At 45.7% G+C, this 23864-nt stretch overlaps 1 protein-coding gene across 2 annotated transcripts in view; it reads left to right on the forward strand.

The window, feature by feature from the left end:
• The window catches only part of atp2b4 (ATPase plasma membrane Ca2+ transporting 4), a 106373-nt gene that overhangs the window by 21977 nt on the left and 60532 nt on the right, over positions 1-23864 (forward strand). For both annotated transcript variants that reach the window (XM_061219264.1, XM_061219261.1), the window contains exon 2: positions 20735-21344. In XM_061219264.1, coding sequence (XP_061075248.1) covers positions 21149-21344 — 196 coding nt within the window. In that variant the 5' untranslated portion in view covers positions 20735-21148. The remainder of the gene's footprint in view (positions 1-20734; positions 21345-23864) is intronic.

The following is a 23864-nucleotide window of genomic DNA, read 5'->3' on the forward strand; positions in this document are numbered from 1 at the left end:
ACGCACAGGACGTGAGGGATGCCAGTGAGGGAGTTGTGAATTTTCAGAGTCAGACTATAATTAACTTCGTCATTAGTGAAGGGATATCCTCCTGCACGCCCCTCTGACTTGTGCAGGTATCATTAATCGCCTGTATCCCAGTGCTGGGTATTTGGAGGTGGGGAACCCAAAGGCCCAGATGGAATATCTGCCCCTGTAATTGAGGACCCCCCCCCCCCCCCCCCCCCCTCAAATAAAGTACAGGTCACTCCTGGGTCTCTTTCTGAAATGCAACACCAGCCGTTCTCTGCGCTTAAAGACAGACACATCCGTCCGAGCCACTCACAGCCCCCCGTGCGATCGTGTACCGCATGTGCTCCTTCGTCTCTCCGACACGTGAGCCTGTTCACGGGACGGGCGAGGAATGGATTTGCTGGGCCGTGTCATTGGCTGCTGAGAGCACGGGCAGTTAATTTAGCGCACCACTTGTTCCGCTGGCGCTCGTCTCGCGAGCTCCGACTCCGGCCCCCGTTTTTCTGGCTGCGAGCTCCGCGGCTGCTAGGCTAACCGTCAAAGGGCTGTGGCCCGGTCTGGGCATGCTCAGCCGCGGCTGACACGAGATGACGCTTCTCAATGAGGTCACAAGTGTGATTAGAATGTCCGTATCTGGACGTTCCAATGCCGATGCAGCAATCACCACGGTAACTGAAAGCAATTCTAATGTTCTAGTTTCTAAAGTTTATTTTTTGTGTGTTCAAAAAAAAACTAAAAAAAACTTTCCAAACGACCTACTCTTCAAAGGGTAACGCATGTGGAAACTGCTGTTTAGTTGGGCACTTTGAAAATTGCCAATTTCCTGTTTCCGACCTACATATTACACACTGGCTCAAAAAGGCAGGACAGCAGATAGTTCTGTTTACATTGATGTTGTTTTTTTTAAATCTTCTAGTTGCCTGTGATCAATGACACTATCAGCCCCAGTGTTTTTAATTTTACAAAATGCTGTGAAATATGTAACACAATTACAAATAATATGGGTATTTACTTGAAAATTGTCAGGTTTCGTGTTTCCACTGATTCGTTTTTTGTCTATGTGTGTCACGATTCCGTGTTTTAGTACCCTCCGTGCACACCGTAGTCACCCTGTCAGTTCGTTCATTCATTGTTTCACCTGCGTTTTCACTTCCTGATTGCTTCCTATACCTGATTGCCATTCTCTCTTGTTATCTGTATTATATAAACCCCTTTGTTTGTTCAGTAAATCGCCATTTTATGTGTTTTTTACCTTACCTCCCAGCGTTATTTTCTGATTGATTTCTGTTACGACCTGTTTCGTTTCCAACTTCCGCATTTTGCTTTTCCCGTCTGTGTTGTTTGGAACCGTAGTTTATCAATCCATTTTGGCTTTTCGACTTTTGTTTTAGGATTCTGTTCTTGTTTGCTTTGCCTGTCTGTTATCGACCCTTCGCCTGTGACCACAACTCAGTTTTGGATTATCCTCACTGTTTCTGTTTGCTGGTGTATTGACCCATTTCTTAGACACTTTACTATGAACTGCCTTATCCCTGCTGATTCCATTTTCTGGCTTTCGACCTTTGCCTGTCTGGCCTGCGTTTATTATTATAATAAAGACTTTATTGTAAAAGCTACACTTTGGTCTCGCGTCTGGGTCTGGTGTTCTACAAGCCTGATAGAAATACCCAGATGTTCAATTCACAATACATACAGAAAGACTGACGTGTAAGAGCAATTTAGCATGGAGGCTGGCTAGCTAGCCATGTTTTTAACACTATTCATTTTTGACTTACAGTATACACCCAGAGAACACTTTATTTGGTACACCTGTATATCAGCTTGTTAATGCAAATATTTAATCAGCCAATCACATGGCAGCAACTCAATGCATAAAAGCATGCAAGCATGCTCAAAAGGTTCAGCTGTTTTTCAGACCAAATGTCAGAATGAGGAAGAAATGTGATCGGTGACTTTGACCATGGAATGATTGTTGGTGCCAGACAAGGTGGTTTGAGTATCTCAGAGACTGCTGATCTCCTGGGATTTAACTAGAGTTTGCAGAGAATGGTGCAAAAAACAGAAAACATCCAGTTCAGGAGTCAGAGGAGAAGGGCAAGACTGGTCGAAGCTGACAGGAAGGTGACAGTAATGCAAATAACCACACATTACGACAGTGGTATGAAGAGCATCTCTGAACACAATGCGTGTCAAACCACTTAGTCAAAAAGTGCTCACTGAGTGTATATCAAGAGTCTGAAGATTGATGTTGTCACTGTAGTGTTTGTGCTTGGTGCATCCAGGACAGCCAAGGAGACAAAGGAGACGCCATTTCACGACCAGGCACTCCCAAGCCTGCAGCAGAGCAGGTCAAAGGTCAACGCTAATCAAATCCCCTGTTGCTGATCTTGTTACTTGGCACTTCCTTAAATTATGAAGTTGCTGATATGATATCTACGAAGGTTGTGTAGCTTATCTGGACATTTCTGTTAAACACACACACACACAGACACACACAGACACACAGACACACACTCACACTCAAACCCACTTGATTTGTACACGTTGTGAAATGGCAGTTGTGATAAGCGGCTGACTGTATTTGAGAGAACACCCCGTCCCCCCTCAGGACCCCCCCCTCTGGACACACTCTTGCGCTCTCACCACAGGTCTCCCTGCCAGGCTGATGGCCTCTCACTGCTGCCGTGTATCTGATGTGGGTCGAAGCCTGCGCGTTTCTCAATGGCTTTCTGCTGCACTCGAATGCCGTGACATTCATTAAAATGAAAGCCGCACGCTGTGTAATGGCGGGCCTGTTTCACGCCTGCCGATTCGCAGGGGCCTGTGAGTATTGCCAATAAAATGGGAATAATAACCGATCTGCGATTTCTCATTTTGCTGCAAAATGGCTTGGAGCAAGCGGTTGTTGTCAGTTTGCGGTGTTCAATGTTGCCTCTCCTGTACGCATTCACTATTCAGCCTAAGTGCCGGCTTGGCTTTTGAGGGAATAATGTCACACACAACATTGAAAGAGGTACGGTAGTACTCCAGGGTTAAGGCTGGTACGCGTGGCTTCATAAAAGCAGCGCTTTCCCTCCACCAGCACACCGATCCCGTCTTTTAAAGCAGCCTTCAGTCCGTTATTGTCTCTCTGTTCGTCTCTCTCACTTCTCAACCAACGCCAGCCCCTTTGTGTCGTAGCTTCACGTCGCGAGTTGGATCAGCAAAAGGAAGCAGATGTGCTGGTAATGCCCCCAGAAACCCCCCCCGCCCCTCCCTCCCCGTCTCTGTTTCCACATCGAAGTCAAGCTGCGGACAGCCCGTTGTTTCCCCTGTCCGCCATTCATTTCATTCTTTCATTTTGCGGGGAGGTAAAAATAACCTTGCGAGATTTAAATTAATAACGTTTCCAGCGAGAGTGCCAGCTCAGGCTTAAGAAGTTGTGTGTGAGGCTTTCTCATTTAGGTTATTTAATGTAGCCCCAAAAAATGCACTTTATATTTCCCTACTTATTTTGTCCTTCATGCCTCAAGGAACATATTTTTCTTCCTCCTTTTTCAAAGAGGGATTAGGGAGTGTGAGTCTTCTTCACACAGGCAATGAAGGGAGTGTGAAATTAATGAATATAAATGAGTTGCGTTACCATAATTAATTGCTCTTGATTTTTTTCTGAAGACAGGGTTGAAATTCATGTCGGTGTTAAACTTTGAGGCCTCCTTTCTTTGTGACAGACTGCTGTCCTCACGGTTGAAAAGACTCAAATGATTTGTATCTTTTTGCTCAGTGTGAGCAGGACTAGAGTTCCATGCTGTCAGTGTCAGCCATTTTGAAAACTCATGACAGGTTATCAAAACAATTCAATTAACAGACCAACGGCCATCGGACCACATTTTCTAAGATGGCTGGGACCCTCCTCCCATAGTTACTAAGTTGGTATCTACCATGGGAGTTCTCTATGGCTTCAGCCTAACATAGATCAAGAGTATGGTCGCCATGGAGATCGCTATGAAGTAGGGAGCATATGTTTGGCCTTCAGCACTGGAACGGGCACGGCCCCATTGGCTCATCTGGCTCGCTGCCCTGTGCAAACACCAAAACTTTTAGGCATTGACCACCCCTCTGTGTGATCGTCACGGCGACAGAAAGCCCGTTGTTGTGCAGGCTAACTCTGAATGTGTTTAACGGGAGGTCCCTGCTCATAAACGTTCCTCTGCGATAGCACGACACCCGATTACTCTTCCTCCTCATCCTCTCCAGAGAGAGCACAGGGCCTCTTCTCATTTCCCCGGGAGCCCTGTTCGCTGTCAGGCCGCCTCGTTCCGCTCCCTGCCAGGATGTCCGGGGGGAACGGGCTCGTGTCTGTTTTGACTTCACGACGGAGGTGAAAAATGGATATCATCTCCCTGCTTGGCTTTGGGGGAAAATGTACTAACTTTGAAAACTGGCTCTTTTTTTTTTTCTCTATTTTTTTTGCCCCGGAGTCACTGCACAAGGAGAAATGTGTGTCCCGAGCCCTGCTGAAAGGAAGTCCTTTTTCCTCTCAGAATAAAAGAACATCTCTTCCACATCTCTTCTGCTTTTTATTTGTGTTGGACCGGGCCCCGGTGACTCGTCGATGTTTTCGTTTAACATCAGATGTGAAGTCAGTCTCTGTGCGTAAAACAGCCCGCTCAGAGCTGGGGACAGGCCGTCGCTGCTGATTGGAGCCAGTTGTGTGTAATTAACCTCCTCCCAACACGCAACGCCCATTTTGGGTCCTCCCGCGGGTTTGTGCGCTGTGTCTAACGGGCGGCTGCGATCACGAGGCTCCGCTAACACTCGGCCCTGAATCCGGGCCTGCTGCCTGTGCGATCACGGCTCTGAGAGGGCTCCCGCTGCCTGTCTGCCCCTGCGGGACGGCCGCCTTGCCGTGGGCTGATGTTGTTTTTCTTCTGTACCTTCTTTTGCGCCTGTAGCGGGATGATGACTCTGCTGTCCTAATGGCCTTCTCCCTCCCTGATTGCGTTTGCTGCAGCCTGTGTGTTAATGCGCTGATTTGGAACATTGCATTAGCTGTAGCCTACGTTGTAATGCGCTGATTTGGAATGTTGCGTTAGCTGCAGCCTACGTGTTAATGCGCTGATTTGGAACATTGCGTTTGCTGCAACCTAATGTGCTGATTTGGAACATTGCGTTTGCTGCAGCCTGTGTGTTAATGCACTGATTTGGAGCATTGCGTTTTTTGCAGCCTGTGTGTTAATGCGCTGATTTGGAACATTGCGTTTGCTGCAACCTAATGTGCTGATTTGGAACGTTGCGTTTGCTGCAGCCTGTGTGTTAATGCGCTGATTTGGAACATTGCGTTTGCTGCAGCCTGTGTGTTAATGCGCTGATTTGGAACATTGCATTTTTTGCAGCCTGTGTGTTAATGTGCTGATTTGGAACATTGCTCCGTTCCTCTTTCCATTTCTGTCTCTCACGCTTTCTCTTCCTCTTCTTTTCCCTCTGATCTCTCCCTTTCCTCGTCTCTCCCACTATATCCCTTCTCCCTCTGTCACTCCCTAATTCCTTCACTTCATCTGTTTTCTATATCCTTTTTCTCTCCTTTTCTGGCCCACTCATTCTTTTCTCTGTTTCTCTTCTACTTTCCTTCTCTCGCCTCCTCTCTGCTTTCTCTCTCACCCTCTCTCTCCCTCTCTCTTTCTCTCTCCATCTCTCCCCCTCCCTCTCTCCCTCTCTCTCTTCCTCTTCACTCTCTCTCCCACTCTCTCTCTCTGTGCAGCTGGAGGATTTCCTCCAGCAGGCCTGGGTCATGTGACCGCAGGCTGGGTGTGGCCCTGTGCATTGTGGGGCTTCTCTGTGACAGCGGAGGGAGGAGGCCACACCCACTCACAGGCCCTCACTTGTTTGCATTCTGACACCAGTCGAGGTGCAACAAAGATGCCTTTTCAAAACCACGGCAACCCGTCGCCATGGCGAGCAGAGGTCCGTCCTTATTCAAACACCGCGTGTGTCCAGAACGGCTCCTGCGTTCATGCGGCTAACACATTTTCTCTTTTGTTTTTGCCGTTCATTTCGATTTATTTAGTTTGACCTTGATGGAAGGACACGGGCTCTGCCAGGGTATTGTCTCACAAGAAGCTCGCGCGCCGTGCGTCGTAAAACCAAGCATTAATATTTCATCTTTCACATCATGCATGTTCATTGTTTATAAAAAAAGGAAGAAATTGATTTATATAATTTGTGAATAATTGTCCTGACTTGCAGTGACTGTTGTGGTAAAAGTATCACCAGTGTAATTGTGCCGTTTGCTCTTTGGGTTCTGCAACAAAAGCTAGCCTGTGGCAACGAGTGCGGCGAGTTACAGGATAGATTAGCATCGGAACGTGTGACTAACTAGTTGTGCGAGCGCTGCTTAATGGATCTCCAGGGGCTGGGGTGTGTCTGTGCAGTCTTTGTGTGCTGGGGGTGGGGGTTTGGTGCAGTGTGGGGGCTGTGATAGAGCAGAGAAGGGAGGAGGGGGGTGGTGATGTCACCCAGCCTGGAGAAGTCTCTGCGTTCCCCTCGCGTTAGTATGCAGGGCAGGTGTGGCTGCAGAGAGAGGAGAGCTGCAGCCTCACAGTGTGTGTCAAGACGCCATTCCCACCACCTCCGCCTCCATCGCCCCCGGAGACGCCCAGCTCCCCTCCTCTCCCCTCTCCCCTCCATCTGACACTCATCACACACGCCGGACACTGCTTTAACCCTTTGAAGAGTAGGCTTTTGTGGAATGTTCTTTTCTTTAAAAAAAATTCCAAGTCTGTTCTAGAACTCCATTGCTTCCACTCACCTGTAGGGATCGTGACACGAGCATTAAAATGTTCACTTAGGAACATTCTAATCGATTAGAATTTTCAGATAGGAACATTCTAATCGATTAGAATTTTCAGATAGGAACATTCTAATTGATTAGAATTTTCAGATAGGAACATATAATTCCTATAATAACTATAATATAATAACAATTCCTATAATAACAAATAATAACATATTTGTGATGGCACACCTTCCAAGTGCATTATCTGAATAGCTACAGTGCTTTAATACATTTAGAAAAAATATTTATTGACTGTACTTGCAGCAGTGCATGTTTTGGGTACGTTCTCTAATTCGATGTCATTGTCCTGCTCTGTTCATTTTAATGAAAATATTTAAAGCTCACTATCTTTAATTAGATAGGAAGGAAAATGGGAGTGCATTTGATTGATTTTTATTTTCTAAATACCCCACCCCTTTCTGAAACCTGACCCGTCTGTTTTGGGCAAAGTCCAGATTACCGATGGGACGTGCTTATCTTTTTTTTTCCTTACCCGCGGCGGCTCTGTTCGGTGTTTGTCATCCGTTTACCCCCCCCCGTCTCTGATCTCCCGACTGCTGTTCTGAGGGGGGGTGCATTGCTGGGCGGGCTTTCAGCCTGTCAGGCGTGGAGCTGTGGACCGGGGGGGCACTCGTTAGAGGATATTGATCAGTGGACTACGCCCTCCCCCCCAGGCTCACTGATGCTCAGCCTCCAGAGGCTTTTAAAAAAATCAAATCGGCTATGTGCCCCCGCCTCACCCTCCCCCCTCCCACTCCATTAGCGGGACAACTGTTGCACCTGCATTAAAAATGAAAGCCATGCACCAGTTGCTCCCGTTTTTTTTATTTTTTATTTTTTCCCTGACCCCTTTTTTCCTCAATTTGCTATCTAAGATTGTTACGGTTTTTACCCACAACGGGGAGCAATTAAACAAACTCGTGTTTTCTCTCTCCGCTGCGACCTTGATGTTCAAGCCTGCAACGCTTTGAACTGCTTTTGAGCTGCGACTGAGATTGGAGTCTGCCCCACCCGTCTGATGGCTTCCTCTGCGCGGGAAGCGGTCACCTGGGTCGACACGTCAAACATACCGCGCCGCGGGTCATTCGTTAGCCTCGCCGTCACGCGGACGTCGTTAGCCTCATTAGCGAGAGAGCGCCTGAGGGGAAGTGGGAGAAACAGGCTGCGCCTCGGTCATGTTTAGGGTGTTTCCATGGCAGTGGGTTCTTTTGTGTTTAAAAAAAAGGGGAACTGGTAAGTGTGACAGTGGTTAATTGTAATTAGACACTGTGGACTTCGGTCTAATGGAGAAGCTGATTTGTCTGCTGGTGAAGAGAACACACCTGGCGTGTGTTACCTAGTCGGACCAGGTGCTTACAGGTGTGCACCTCTTCATAGAGAGAGAGAGGGAGAGAGAGGGAGGGAGGGAGAGGGAGAGGGAGAGGGATTATTCATTTGAGAAAAGCGTAAGAGAATGCAGCTGAAAGGTGGAGACCAGCTGAGACTGGCGGAGGGCTGAAACTCTTCCGTTGTGTTCAGTATGTCTTTTGTCTTTGTTTCAGTTTATTGTTATTGGCCAGGACCCGTGAGGGGGAAGGCAGAAGGTGCTTATTTGTTTGTTTTTGTGTTGGTGTGTGTGTGCTCTCTCTCTCTCTCTCTCTTTCCCCTGCTCCCACGGGGCAAAACTTTGATTCAAAGCCGGAACTGCTGCATCTCCCTCCCAGGAGCATTGCATGGCGTGTAACAGCTGAAGCGTTCAGCGCTCTTATTCCACCCAGCATTCGTACCTCACGATGAGTATTCATGACCAGCCCTGCATTCCAAAGCCATACCTCCGCCCCAGAGGCAGTGAGGCGTGCCCATCGGTTCAGATGCAGTGATGTCCGTGTTCTCTGGTTGCTGTGGAGATGAGACAGTTTAAAAGTCCCACAGACCAGTGAGCCACTGCCAGACCTGGGTCAATCACGTAATCTTTTCAGATTCAAATACTTTTCTGGGCTCAGTTGAACTTGCCTGGTATTTTATAGGTTCCAATACACCAGAAAAGCTTAGTAAAGCGTAGAAAAGTATTTGAATCCAAAAACAATTATGTATTTGACCCAGGTCTGATCACTACAGCCTTTTTTTAGTACAGGAGATTTTATCTGTTTGGCAAAATTCATACACACATTTCACCTGTTCCATTCTGTAGTTATTGAGCTGCAGTATTATGAATTAATACATTGAGCAGAAGGTCTCCTCCATCCAAAACACACTAAAACAGCCTTTGATTCTGGCAACTAACATTGCCACTGTCCGCATTTTCTGTGTGTCTGTGTCTTTGTGTCTTTTTATAATTTGGTATTTAGCTGACACTTATCCAAAGCTTCTTACAGTTGATTAGACTAGGCAGGGGACAATCCCCCCTGGAATAATGCAGGGTTAAGGGCCTTGCTCAAGGGCCCAACAGCTGTGCGGATCTTATTGTGGCTACACCGGGGCTTGAACCACCAACTCGTCCCAGTCACGTACCTTAGCCGCTAGGCTACAGGCCGCCCCCCTTTTCTCTTTTGGTATCCAGGACAGCAAGATTCCACCATGTTTTAGAACGATTGCGATCGGATGCCCTGTGAGGTTCCCTCAACCATATTGGGAGCCTCGTTCCCCTGTCCATCTCTGTACAGCTCACTCTCCAGCTGACCCACGCGTGGTCACGGCCCGCCCCGCCCCGCACGGAGACCACAGCGAGGTCCCCGCCTGGCGGGAACGTCCCCTGCGGAGGACGCGGGGCCGAGGGTGAACAGATGGAATCTTTACTTCCATCTGCTGCCTGGATTTGAGCTGGATCCGTAATCTCGCACCAGCGCTCCAGTCTGACACACTGCTACTGAATCCCACTAACCGCCCCTCTCTCCGGGCCGGCCGGGGTCAGCACCACCCGCTACGCTAATGGACCTTCACCGTTAGAGCCCTCCTTTCTGCGACTGCACACTTTATGCAATGAAAAAAAACCCTGGCATTGCATTACGTTACATTACATTATTTAGCAGACGCTTTTATCCCAAGCGATGTACAAAAAAGGGCGTACTGAGGTCATTAGTACGAACTACAGAACAGTTCGGATAAGATACTATTCGCATAAAATCTGCCTATTGAGTATAATGCACATGCCAAGTAGGCCAAGTCAGTAAGGCACATCACTATCCATTAACTACTAAAACGCTACAAACAGACCTGTATACACGTCATTGTTTTGGATTCAAATACTTTTCTACGCTTCACTGAGCTTGTATAGTGTATTGGAACCTATGGAATACTCTCAAAAAGTGCAACCCCACCTTCTGGTCATCTTGGTTGGCTCAATTGTGTAGCAATTATTCGAGCCAGGGCTGGTTACAAAATGGCCCACACATTGAGTGGTAGAATTGGAAGATTATCCACAGCATACCTGGTAAGCTGGCGTGATGGGGAACGGCAGCCGAAAAACACTGCATTAGATTGACCGGGGCGCTTTAACCCAGGATCCTGCTTTCCTACTTTTCCCATGCGTCCTCTACCTTCTGCAGTGTCCCTGCCAGGCAGCCTGGGAAACCTTTACCGCCTGGAGTCTCCCGAAGGATGGCGGGGGAAAGAAGGCCAGTGCTAATTGAGCTGGTTGAGCCGGCAGATCTTCACACGCGGTTGACCCTCATGACCCTGAAAGTGTCTGGCTGGGCGGACGGGGTCCGGATTAATTTGGCGCTAATGAGAGAGGTGAAAGGACGGGGCCGGTGCTACCTCGAGGGCAGGGCTTTGTGTCCGAGCCGCTGCCCCTGCCGTTGGGTTATCAGCCTCTGGTGACGGCCCGGGAGCTCTGGGAGTGACGCTGTACGACTGTCCCGTTTGCTCACCCGGAAGTGGGGGCGGGAGAGCCTTGTGGTAAATGGTCCGCATTTATATAGCGCCTTTATCCAAAGTGCTGTACAATTGATGCTTCTTATTCACCCATTCATACACACTCTCACGCACGCACACCTACGGCGATTGGCCGCCGTGCAAGGCACCAGCCAGCAGGTCAGGAGAATTTCGGGGTTAGGTGTCTTGCTCAGGGACAGTTCGACACACTCAGGGTGGGATCTGCCCTTACCGCCTGAGACAATGTCACTAAACCAAATCACAATTTATTTAACGCCCTTTCTGCAAGATTTCAATGCAAAGTAGCAATGATATCACAGTCACTGCTCATTGTGCTGATGGCACAGTCTCTCACTGTGCTGAGGACACAGTCACTGCTCACTGTGCTGAGGACACAGTCTCTCACTGTGCTGAGGACACAGTCACTGCTCACTGTGCTGAGGACACAGTCTCTCACTGTGCTGAGGACACAGTCTCTCACTGTGCTGAGGACACAGTCACTGCTCACTGTGCTGAGGACACAGTCTCTCACTGTGCTGAGGACACAGTCTCTCACTGTGCTGAGGACACAGTCTCTCACTGTGCTGAGGACACAGTCACTGCTCACTGTGCTGAGGACACAGTCTCTCACTGTGCTGAGGACACAGTCTCTCACTGTGCTGAAGACACAGTCTCTCACTGTGCTGAGGGCACAGTCTCTGCTCACTGTGCTGAGGGCACAGTCTCTCACTGTGCTGAGGACACAGTCTCTCACTGTGCTGAGGACACAGTCACTGCTCACTGTGCTGAGGACACAGTCTCTCACTGTGCTGAGGACACAGTCTCTCACTGTGCTGAGGACACAGTCTCTGCTCACTGTGCTGCTGCTGCTCTTATCGGAAAACGCGCAGGCTGAATAGCCTCGCTTTATTAACTAAACATCTACTGGTGCAAAGCGGCTAAATGATCACGGCACTTCTGAGAAGGGTAAAAAAAGAACGCGGTGGCAGGCGCTAAATGGATTTCTTAACTCCTGGTGAATTTTGTGCAGTTCCGCTTTCCGAGCGAGGGAATGGCGAGGCCCGTGAATGAGCTCTCGTTCTGTAAGAGCAGTTTATCTGCTGCTTCAGTCTTCATGTGTGTTTAGGAGAGAGGTGGGGTGAAGTGTGATTTGGAGTAATCAACTGGAAATGACTGTTGCTGCTGTGTGAGTGTGTGTGTGTGTGTGTGTGTGTGTGTGTGTGTGTGTGTGTGTGTGTGTGTGCACGTGCGCGCGCATATACACTCACTGAACACATTATTAGGAACACCTGTACATCTACTTATTCATGTGATTATCTAATCAGCCATGTGGCAGCAGTCCAATGCATAAATCATGCAGATATGCACTAAAAATCAAGTGATTTTAGTGACTTTGACCGTGGAATGATTGTTGGTGCCAGAAAGGGTCGGTTTGAGTATCTCAGAATCTGCTGATCTCCTGGGATTTTTACCACAACTGGTATTTGGAATTTGTAGAGAATGGTGTGAAAAACAAAAAGACATCCAGTGCGAAGCAGCTGTGGGCAGAAACGTGTCATTAATGAGGTCAGAGGAGAAGGGCCAGACTGGTCGAAGCTGACAGGAAGTTGACAGTAACGCAAATAACCACGCATTACAACAGTGGTATGCAGAAGAGCATCTCTGAACACACAACGCTTCAAACCGCTTAAGTAGATAGGCTACAGCAGAAGACAAAATAAGTCTGTGGTGTGTGTGCTGTACGTGTTTGTGTGTGTGTGGTATGTGTGCTGTGCGCATGTGTGTGTGTGTGGTATGTGCGTGTTTGTGTGTTTGTGTGTGTGGTGTGTGTGCTGTACGTGTTTGTGTGTGTATGTGTGCTTGCTGTGTGCGCGCTGTGCGCGTGCTGTGCGTGTGTGCGTGTGTGCGTGCTGTGTGTTTGTGTGTGCGTGCTGTTTGTGTGTGTGTGTGTGTGTGTGTGTGTGTGTGTGTGTTTGTGTGTGTGTGTGCTGTGTGTGTGTGCGAGCGTGCTGTGTGTATGTGTGTATGTTTGTGTGTGCGGTCTGTTTGTGTGTGTGTGTGTGCGTGTGTGTGTTTGTGTGTGCGTACTGTGTGTGTTTGTGTGTGTGCGTGTGTGTGTTTGTGTGTGCGTACTGTGTGTGTTTGTGTGTGTGCGTGTGTGCTGTGCTGGCAGGTGTGTGTGCCTGCCCCTGTGCGTGTGCAGTAGCGCTCATGACAGATCGCATGCGAATGGGGAAGAAAATAATCTTCCTTTGAAGATTCCCTCTTAGCGTAGCCATGGAACCCAGGCAGCTCATTCAGACAGCGCTGGGGGGCCAATCCCCCCCTCGCTGAGCTCCTCTCTCTCGTGAGAAGCACCACAGCTGCATGCTGGGATACGATGTGTGACACACATGACCACGTGACTCCCCATCACTCAGCCCTGATCCTCCATTGTGGCACAGCCACATTGGTGAATATGAACCCGCAACCCTGCACCAGCTAGGTTTTATTCTGCAGCTGCTGAAACCATGAGGGTCTGACAGTTATTTAACTATACATATATATATATATATATATATATATTTATATAGATATAATATAGCCTTTATTTATACAGGGTAGGTTGACTGAGCATACTTGCTCATTTACAGCAATGCCATGTCATTTCCCACCCATCTAGGAGCCTAATCTACATGTCTTTGACTAACCGGTGTTTCGTCGTTGGTACAATGATCTTTGACATGAACTTACTGTAGGTAGCTTTTAAAAGCATCTGCTACATGAATGTAATAGAATATAATGTTGTGGGAGGAAACTGGAGTACCAGGAGGAAACCCACACAGGCACGGGGAGAACAGGTAAACCCCCACGCAGAAAGGCCCCGGCTGGGATTGAACCCCGGGAGCGCAGAGCTGGAGGAGCATCAGCTGTGTGTAGACCTTCAGGAGCTCCGCCGCTAACCCCAGCTCTGAGTGAGACAGGGGGGCTCCTGCTGTCCTCATGTGAGCTCCCAGCGCCCGTTTAATAAAGCCAGCCTGCCAGGATGAATCAGTTTACCCATATTCAGCTTTTTACTACATTGCCCTTTGGGTTATTATTATACGTGCAAAAAATATGCATATATAGGAGAACCAAAAATGGATGATGCGACAATTTCCTTTGGAGTTTCCCTTTTTTCTTGGTGAAACTACAATCTCCCATAATGCATGTATTTCTCTCCTTTGCACCACAATGCAAAAGCTATGATGTCACTCCCTGGGAAATTGAGGTAGTGGGTGGGGGAATTCATTTGGTCGTATTTTGCTTGCTTGAATGAAATTTTAACATTGTCGTTGCAATGTAAAGTGCTTAATATGCCCAGCACAACCGCCTCAAGCCATGAGTGCACACATACGCACACATAAGTACACACGTAAGCACACATAAGTACACACGTAAGCACACATAAGTACACATGTAAGCACACAAGCTTGTGTGAAGGGTGGATGTGGCTCTACTGAATCAGTCTGAAGGGTGTCACCGACTCTGATTCTATCCAATCATTTTTGGTATTATTGGTGGGTTTCTGGGTACATTTACACCTTGAGTAATTGGCTCAGATCTCCTGTGCCTGTAACATTGCACACGGTAACTTTGCGTGCATCGAATGAGAACCACGTCCACAGACTGCTGCCTCATTGGCTGAAAGACCCTGGTTTCAGCCAGGCAGGAGCCTGAAGCAGGTGAGCTTTCAGCCCGGGCTGAGGCTGTGTGTCTGGAGTTCTGCTGCGTCCCGCTCCACTGTGTTTCTAATCTGGTCCCAATCAGAGGAAATGTGCGCAATCAGGCTCGAGCGTTCCTCCTCTCGCTTCTCCGAGGGGACGGCTGTAAACAAAACGGGTCTGCTCACTTCCTCTGATAAGGAACGGTTTCCGAAAACTCTCCGTCAGGGTGGGGAGGGGAGTGGGGGGGGTTTCCGCAAAATCCTGCATTCTCATTCCGCTTTGCCCTTTGTTATGGGAGAACTCCGGCGAAAAGATGAAATAAAACGCTAGGATGCTCCTCCTCATGATTAAATATTTGTTATACACTTACCCGCCGGAATGCACGGCTGAAATTTATAGTTTAACGGCTTTAAATTCTCCTCCGAATGTCAGCGGGATATAAAAAAACATCCATAAAACATCCATATTTAGGCTGGAGTAAACAGGCTTGCCATTACGTTTGCTATCAAAGACTCTTGTAAACCAAAGGTGGACCCGACTTCTGCCACTTGTTCTGGGTCGGGAAACATCGTCCAGTGAAAAATGCTTACACCGGAGATGTTCCAAGAGCTCCTCTCTATATATCATATTCAATTCAGCCTGCTTTGTGTTCCTTTGGAGTATAGATATTCAGATGCAGCCCTCAGGCCTGCAGTACTGCGGCTCTTCTTTCCTCCAGTGTCCCTGTGATTGGCAGTGTTTGTCATCACTTCTCACACCGTTGTTACTGCTTTTCTATTTTATATTAATGCTTTAATATATTTTGTTGAGTGTTAAGTGTTGTGTTGACAATCATTTATTTTAAGGGAATGTATTCCAAACAAATGAGTAGATCAAGTTTTTATTGAATGTCATCTGCACTCAACTGTATTTATGGTTAAGCAAAATCTGATAAATGTACAACTGAGCAAAACTTTCATACAAATTTCCGGTAAGTTGACTAATGGACTGATTTAAAGCTTGGTGCCCAATCACAGGTTTTGGGGCGATCCTTTGGTCTTCTAATGGTACCTCACTGTCCCCCTGGCAGGCAGTGGCATTTCCAAAGTCGATATGATTTGTTTGGAAACACCGTCAGCAATCTCGTGTGGCATTTACGCAATTCTGACATTTACACACATTCACTACGTTAGGCTAATGTAAGCGTTGAGCCCGGCCGTGCCAGTTTCCACCGGCCTACAGCCAGAGATGGAAGGGTAAAGAAGAAAGGGAGTCCTACGTTATCACACACAGACAGAATCGTGCGTCATTTACTGCGGACAGAATGCCATAAGTACAGGATGTGGAGACATACGCTGTGCCTCTGGGTACGTTGTGTACATCTGCAGAGTTAGTATTTCAGCCTTTTATTTTCAGTCTCCTCCCTTTCAGAGTAAAGAATCGCTATCTCATCCTTTGTTATCAGCATGGGGGGAGTGGAGGTGGTGCGGTTGGTTTTTATCAACCTCCTGGAATGCAATTACAGACACCATATCCTCCAAATATCCTCAGGATAGCATGAGTGCTGACCCTCGCCGTTGTGAGGTACATCAGGGCCCAACAGCAGCCCTGCTCATGGGAGGGCCTTGTTGCTCCCAGTAGGTCAATCGACAGGAATCGATCAGACGGACGTGTAGTCCCAGTGCACTTGTTTTGTGGGTCGGGGGCTGCAAAGGTCGGGGCTCTGAGCTCCGCGAAATCTTTCTCCGAAATAAGCCGGGTCCCGCCCCGGCGACTGGACTTTCATTACAGCGGACGTCGTGTCGGTCGGCCGGAACGTACCCCGAATTGTCTCTGCTCCATTACGCGCCAAGCCGAAGATGTCAAGGTCAGAAGGACAGCGGCTTTGTTGAGAGAGCCTGAACGAGCCGGCCTCTGCTGGAGCAAACAGGACGAAGGCCCATCCTGTTCCCTCGCCATCAGGAAGCAGCAGAAGGACATGGTTTGGCCGTAGGGCGTTAAGTTCCACGCTGTATTCTCAGTGAGCCGATATGGGAGATTAATGATTGTCCGCGAGTAGCATGGCCTCATAAACACATTTTAGTAACGTAATACATAATGAGTAAAACCAGATAAATCAATTTTCCGTGTTTGCATTTTCCTAATGCTGTTCACGCCACTAAAGTATGTTGACAGTGTTTTAGTCCTGTAATGAGACGTAAAATCTTATTGTTTTCCGAAGTAGAAAATATTAGCTTGTTTTTCATTACTCTGCTTGACAAGTGAAATTCTCTTGCCCCCATTTGCAAATTTGGAAATGAATCAATTTTGTCTCATCTCATTGGTGATATTTTTCTTATTTAGCAAAGAAACAGTAATAGAAATGATAAATACTAATTAAGTACTTGTTGAGACTGCCTTTTTAGTTTTTTGCGGTGTAATGACATTTCATTTAGTGTGACATATTCAGTGTGACTGACATACTTCAGCTCTGGTGCTAGGTCAGTGTATTTGTTTTAAGGGGCACATTGTGGAAATGTGGATATTCATAGGTCTAGAACTGATATTTGGCTAGCCAAAATGGCTGATGCCCACACCGCACCTTTTTTCCATTACGTTTCACATTACAGTGCAAAAGCGACAACAGCGTTTCCACATTCGGGGAATACCTCTGTGAGCAAAGCACAGGCATCAGCTCATGAAGGAAACATTTCATACATTTTATTGTATAACATACTGTATATCAGTTATCTTAGCTTATTAATAAGGATTGATTATTAGTTAAAATTATAAACAAAAACAATTGTGTGGTCAAGCTTTTTGAGTGTGAGTTTGCATTTAATTGACTGTTGAATGTTAGTGACTCATCAGTTGAGTCGCCTCTCTGATGCTTATGTGTTACATAGGCTGTGTTAAGTTATCATGTTAAGTATATCATCCCAACACATCAGCCGTAATCTTGCTTCATCAGCCAATCCTGAATATTTCCTTTTAAGATACTGTTGCTGGAAAATTACTCTTGCATTTGCGTTATATATGACCCTTGCATCTGCGTTATATTTAGTCCCTCAAAGCCACAATAGGTACTTTCGGACTTCTAACGGTCAAGAGAGAAATAGCAGCGACAAACACCTTCAAACCACAACACTGTTTATTCCTCCCCTTCTCTGTGAACACGCTGACGTTGAAACACCATTGGCTGTGGCAATTAGAACCAATTTTCAACCAATGAGCTTCAATTATTGTACAGTTATACAATGTTTTGGTACAGAGTGCAGCCTGAATTTATAAACACAGGCAGAGGGTGAGTCAACATATCGGTGAGCCTTTTTCAATGATGGGAAGGGACTTAAAATGGTCTTGTAACAATGTTTTAGCACACAAATCTGACCTATTGTACGTTTAAATGGATGTTTCCTGTGATTTGTTGCTGTGTCTTCATGTACGCTAATGTATGATCATAACCTAGGAACACGCATGTAATGGAGGTATTCCAGTGACAGGAATATTAGCATACCAATTTTGAATGTGAATGAGTAAAAGGCCTATGCATAATTAAGATGGATGACTATGGTTGGTGCAAATGGACGATCCATTAAACTTGTCAGATCAGAACCACGCTTGACAAACCCACTGTAGTATTGTTAAAAAAGTTGGCTAATCTATAAGATTATATAGAGTATTGTAATTTGAATGCGGCAGTGGAGATTGGCATTTCTCTGGCTTGAGTTGTTCTCTCACGGAAGATATAGCCCCTTGGCTGCGAAGGGGGAGATATTCTGGGTCCCAGTGTGGACAGGGTTGACATAGCGGGCGCTAGGCTTGGACTCAGTTTTATTTGAGCACAGTTATCAATGATTAATTTATCTCCGTTTGCGTGTTATGGGCCTGGGGAGAGTCCGGTTCAGCCGGATACGGCAGCCGTCCCGGTCCCCCGCATGGTAACCGGACCACACCTCTGTGGGCCCTGTGAGTTCAGACCGCTTTTCAGCCTTTGTTTATGGGCTGTATCGTCCATGGCAACGCGGTATCTGCCATTGTATGCCTGTCAATGGCCCTGTCACTGTGTTACTTTGCTGTTTCTACATGAGATTACATTGCATTTCATTACATTTAACTCTTTCAGTCCCAAGAGTGCCATATGGCACTCAAGCGTAACTGCTGTGTAAAATCCCAAGAGTGCCACGGACCTTATACCTTTTCAACCAATCGAAATGACTGCTATACTATTGTTTTGAGCCCCTATTAAAACCTGACTACATTTTCAAATATTTTCTCAACTCAAGCCAAAACCCCTTTCCCCTTTCATAAAACATATTTATACCATTGGCTATTAACTGAAGCAATTGAGGATAAGCTTCTTGATCAAGAGTACAACAGCAGTGCCCCACCGAGGAATCTGATCTACTACCACTGAAGTGCGATCCCATTATGCTACATACACTGCTGTCCACAGACCCTTAATGACTGCTGAGCAGAGACACTTCTCCCATTATAATGACCGAGCACGTCCCTGTACTGAGAGGCCTAAGAATTTCAAGTATTCTCTTCCCTTCAGACCCAACCTGGCTTGTAACATTAGGAAGAACCTTTAAGTCTGACACTGAAGTTGCAGGCTCCCATTTTAACGCGTCTCTCTGAAGTAAAAACGGAAAAAAAAGTATATCGTTTTTCCCAAAATCAATGTAAATGTAGCAGAGAAATTAGAAAACGCTTGTGTTTATTTGCGCAATCCTCGGCTGTTATGGCTCGGCTGTGATTTCATTGGCTGTTATGCCGGGGTAGTGAATTCTCCTGGATTCTGCCTGCTCCATTCAATGCGTTACCTCCATCCCAGTGTGGAGTCAGATTACCTGAGATTGTTTTCAGTACAGATCAAACCGATGGAGCCACTTTGACAATAATAAAGGATGTAGCTGTGAAAAGCGGCTGTGCGTGTCTGATGTGACCGTGAGTTATGCCAGTCAGGATGGTACACTGCACTAAATATATTTCCCACGTCTGTGTTGTCAGTGCATTAAATTGCATGTGTGTGCAGTGTAGTGTCATCTTCTTTTAGGGAAAAATATTTTCTATTTTCTTAGTGAAAATAAGGGAAATGGTATTTATATGGGTGTTAAATATCATCAGTGTTTGATCATGATGCTCCATGTTTAAAAGCTGCTGAGCAGTGCCCCCTCATCATAAAACGGATTAACACAAACACACCTAGAAATCATTTTGTCTAATTAGTTTTGCCATTCAAAAGGACTAGTTCTACTATGCGATAGGTTAATACAGTCACATATTTCATGCAAATGATGTTTTGTCCTAAGTTATTGTGTTAATGTTTTTTCCGTAATGCATGCCTGGAAACTTGTAAGCATTGCAGAATACACTGCATTGCAGTGTGTCAGCAAAGTGGAAAATGCTTTACTTTATGAATTAATATACTATGTTAATATTTCTTGGTTGGCCTGCTTTCCTGCTTCTATTGTCGCATCCATTTTTGTCTCAAAGAAGAAAAGCCTGTACTTTATTTTCCTTTTTTTGTGTGGATAATATTACATTTAGCTACATATTATTATATGTTACTTTCACACAAGCACAGCCTGACATTGGTGTGTAAACATTTCTGGCAATGCTAGTGGCTTCACACAAATGTTAGCCCAGGTCCTGGACCTGCAAACTGGCAGAGCAACCCGCAATGCCAGTGCCATCTCTCGCTCATACTCGACCCTTAAACGGTGACTGCATATGCCAAAAGCCTCTTGTGTGCTGGAGCTTTCTTCTCGGGCAGTGTGTTGGAGGTCACAGTCTTATCTCAAACAAACAGAACTGTTGTGAGATTAGTTATTCTCTCCTCCAGGAATTGTATTATCAGAAAATTGTACAGTTATGCTCTGCTCAGTGTAGTGTGAGTTCTCAGATTTATCTGATAAGGTATGGTCAGAGTGTTTGTATTTATTCTTTTAGATGTATAAAATTAACTGTTACTGATTTGGTCAAATAGTTTACTCCATCTCTAGTTTATTTTGTATTGTATTGGCTCTACGGTTTTACAGTCATATCATAGGTTATTATAATTCTTCCAGTCTCAGCTCTTTTTTTAAAGAGTAAAGGTGTTTAGCTGTGACATTAAGATAGCCATGAAGAGATATTTTTCAAGTCATTGATCCTCATAATGCTTTTTATCATTCTCAGAATGCTTTATATAAACCTCCCAAACTACGCCAACCTGTTTTTAAGTTGAAAGTGGACAGTGATATCTTGCATTGCCTGTGAAATATTTTTTTCCAGTCAATACAAAACTATTTATAATACCAAAGCAGTTTAAATCTACTCGTATATGAACTGGAGAGAGTGCTTTCTCACTTATGCGATGGTTTTAATACATGTTTTCTTCTCTCTCTCTCTTCTTTTCTTTTTATAGGTTACATCCAGGAGGAGGTCATCCCATGAAAATGTCGAGTCATTGCTAGGGCTCACTGCCACTGGAGTAACATGCACCTAACTGTCAGACTCTCATCACGGCTAGCGCTAGCGTAGGATCTGGTGTCAAACCACAAGAAGAGGAAATAACCTGATCATAATAATAATCACAAATACAAATTCCTGTCAGGGGGAAGCCGAAAGCATTAAGTCTTAAGACGGCAGACAACGTGGAGAAGGATTTGAGAGTAGAATACCTATACCCTTACTCTTGACACTGCAAATTCCCTAGCTGTATCGATTTAATAGTATAGTGTTTCCGTTTAATTGTTTCAAAACTTAAAAACTAAATAAAGAGTTAATTGTATTCCGTTAGCAGTAAGGGTCTGATCTGACCGAAAGGCCCATTTCCAAGATGGCTAACAACTCCGCTGATCACCCTCCGGGGAACTCCGTCGCCGAGGGCAACCATGAGGGCGACTTTGGCTGCACGGTGATGAATCTTCGGGACCTGATGGAGCTTCGCAGCGGGGAGGCCGTTGCCAAGATCGGGGACAACTACGGGGACGTGCAGGGCCTGTGCCGCCGTCTCAAAACCTCTCCCATCGAAGGTAGGAGCAGACGCCCTGCCACCGCTGCCCATTTCCCTCAGACAAAATGGCCGCCGCAGAGCCGCCGGGGAAACGCTGGATCTCCCCGAGCACAGTTTGGAGCGCTGCTGATCTAATGTGCAATTAACTGATAAGCAGCACTGAAAAGGATTTAAACTTAGGGAGCCTTTAGAAGAGTTTTGCTCTGTTTAAGGCAATTTGTCTCATCAAATTGAGCTTTGATGGGACAAAATAAGATTGCTTCTGTTTTAACAATAATAATAATACATTTCATTTATCCATATATAGTTTCTTTTTTCAGTTTTATGCTCAAAGATGCTTCATGGTTTCTGATTCTTCTTTAATTCTTATTTGAGGGCCTCTGCCCTGAGGGTACACTGAATTGGATGTAAAAAAAATATATATATATATAAAAATAGAAAATGAATTGAACTGCAGCTGCTGTTCTGCATGTAGAAATTCTGTACTGCCTTTAGCTTCTTCGATCGAAATCGTAGGTCTGAAGCGTTTTAATTTCCTGTGTTTCGGTGTTAAACGCGCATCGTTCTTTAGGTCTTCTTCTCCTGTTTGTGTGTGAAACCGGGGCAAAGCTCAGAAAGATTGATTGATGAATCAATTTCAGGGACGCTCCTGGGAGGCTGAATCAAGAATGTAGTTTTAAACCAGACAGCGATTATTCTTCCTTTTCTTTCTTTGTCCTGGAGGGTCGCGGCAGCAGGGAGCTCGCTAAGGCGGCGTGAAGAGAGAGAGATTGGTGGGGGCCCAGGCTGAATGGTATCTGGACTGATAGGGTGGAATGTTATCAGTTGTCTAAGATATTTTAAGGGGCAATGTCCCTGGGAGATAGTGTCAGGTTCGGGTTTTATAAACAGCGTCCGACTGTCACATCGAGTCGGCTGATTAGTCTGAAGTAATTAAACAGAAGATTGTGCTGTTGGTGCCTCCCAGAAGGGCACGCGTTTTATCTGCATACGAATCATCTTCTGCTAAATATTTTATAAAAAAAATCTGTTCATATCAGTTCTATTTAATTACACATCGCAGAAGTCTAGACTTGTTTTTTTAATTAATTTTTTTATAAATAACATGGAGTCATGCAAAGGCCATCTTACAACACTGATTATTGCTGCACACTACATGCATTACTGCTGAATTTATGTTCACCATATTGCATATACACTCAGTGATCACTTTATTAGGTATTTATTAGACTTATCTTTTAGACTTAAGTATTCCGCTGCTGTTGCCTATCCACTTAGAGGTTTGATGCGTTGTGTGTTCAGAGATGCTCTTCTGCATACCACTGTTGTAATGTGTGGTTATTTGCATTACTGTCATCTTCCTGTCAGCTTTGACCAACCCGGCCCATTGTCTCTACCTCTCTCATTAACAAGGCATTTTATGCTCACAGAACTGCTGCTCACTGGATATTTTTTGTTTATCGCATCATTCTTTGCAAACTGTAGAGACTGTTGTTGTGAAAATCCCAGGAGATCAGCAGTTTCTGTAAAAAAACAGTTACTCAAACCACCCTGTCTAGCACCAACAATCATTCCGCCATCAAAGTCGCTTAGATCACATTTCTTCCCTATTCTGACAAAGGGCTGAACCTCTTGACCACGTCTGCATGCTTTTATGCATTTAGTTGCTGCCACATGATTGGCTGATTAAATATTCCCATTAGCAAGCTGGTGTACAGGTCTACCTAATAGACCCTATCCCAGCATGCATTGGGCGAGAGGCTGGAGTACGCCCTGGATAGGTCACCAATCCACTGCTCACCCTTCCCTCACACACTCATACCTACTGGGAATTTACAGTCTCCAATTAACCTGTGGGAGGAAACCAGAGTACGTAGGGAAAACCCACACAAACACTTTTTCTCACTTTATTGCTGTGAGGCAGCAGTGCTAACCACTACACCACTGTGCCACCCATGTCAAAATATTATAATATGTATATCATAGATATATACTGTATGTATATGTATAAAGTCTTGTTATTTTTCTCAAAAGAAAAATGAGGGGAGGTCCTTGTACCCTTTAAGATTAAGCTTTGAAAACAAACAAATCTGGAATTTGTATATTTTATTTATATATTTTTCATAGATTTTTTAAATCTGTGATTGGTTAACAGTACAATGTTTGAAACAAAATGGCCGCCCCCGCCTTCTTTCTCTACCAAGCGCCGACTTAACGTATGGCCCTTCCAGTTCATTCCGGCACCGGAATTTGTTCCATGCCATTCCTTAATTACTTCATAGATCGTTACTCAGTTCCATTTCATAGCCACGAGACAGCCGCACACATGTCCCCCACACCAGAAATTACTCATTTTAATGAAGGAAGCGTAATTACGTTTCCCCTTTCGGGCCGGGATGCAGGAGTGGGTGGGAAAAAAAGCAATATTGAAGTGAGATTAAGTAACCCTCGTCACAGGTGCTCGAACAAATAATGGAGAAAGCCTTGTTCATTTTCAGGAAAACACATTTTTTCATCTTTCCGTGTACTAATGGGACTC

The sequence above is a fragment of the Conger conger genome, chromosome 14 (assembly GCF_963514075.1).
Source record: "Conger conger chromosome 14, fConCon1.1, whole genome shotgun sequence".
Classification (NCBI taxonomy): Eukaryota; Metazoa; Chordata; class Actinopteri; order Anguilliformes; family Congridae; genus Conger; species Conger conger.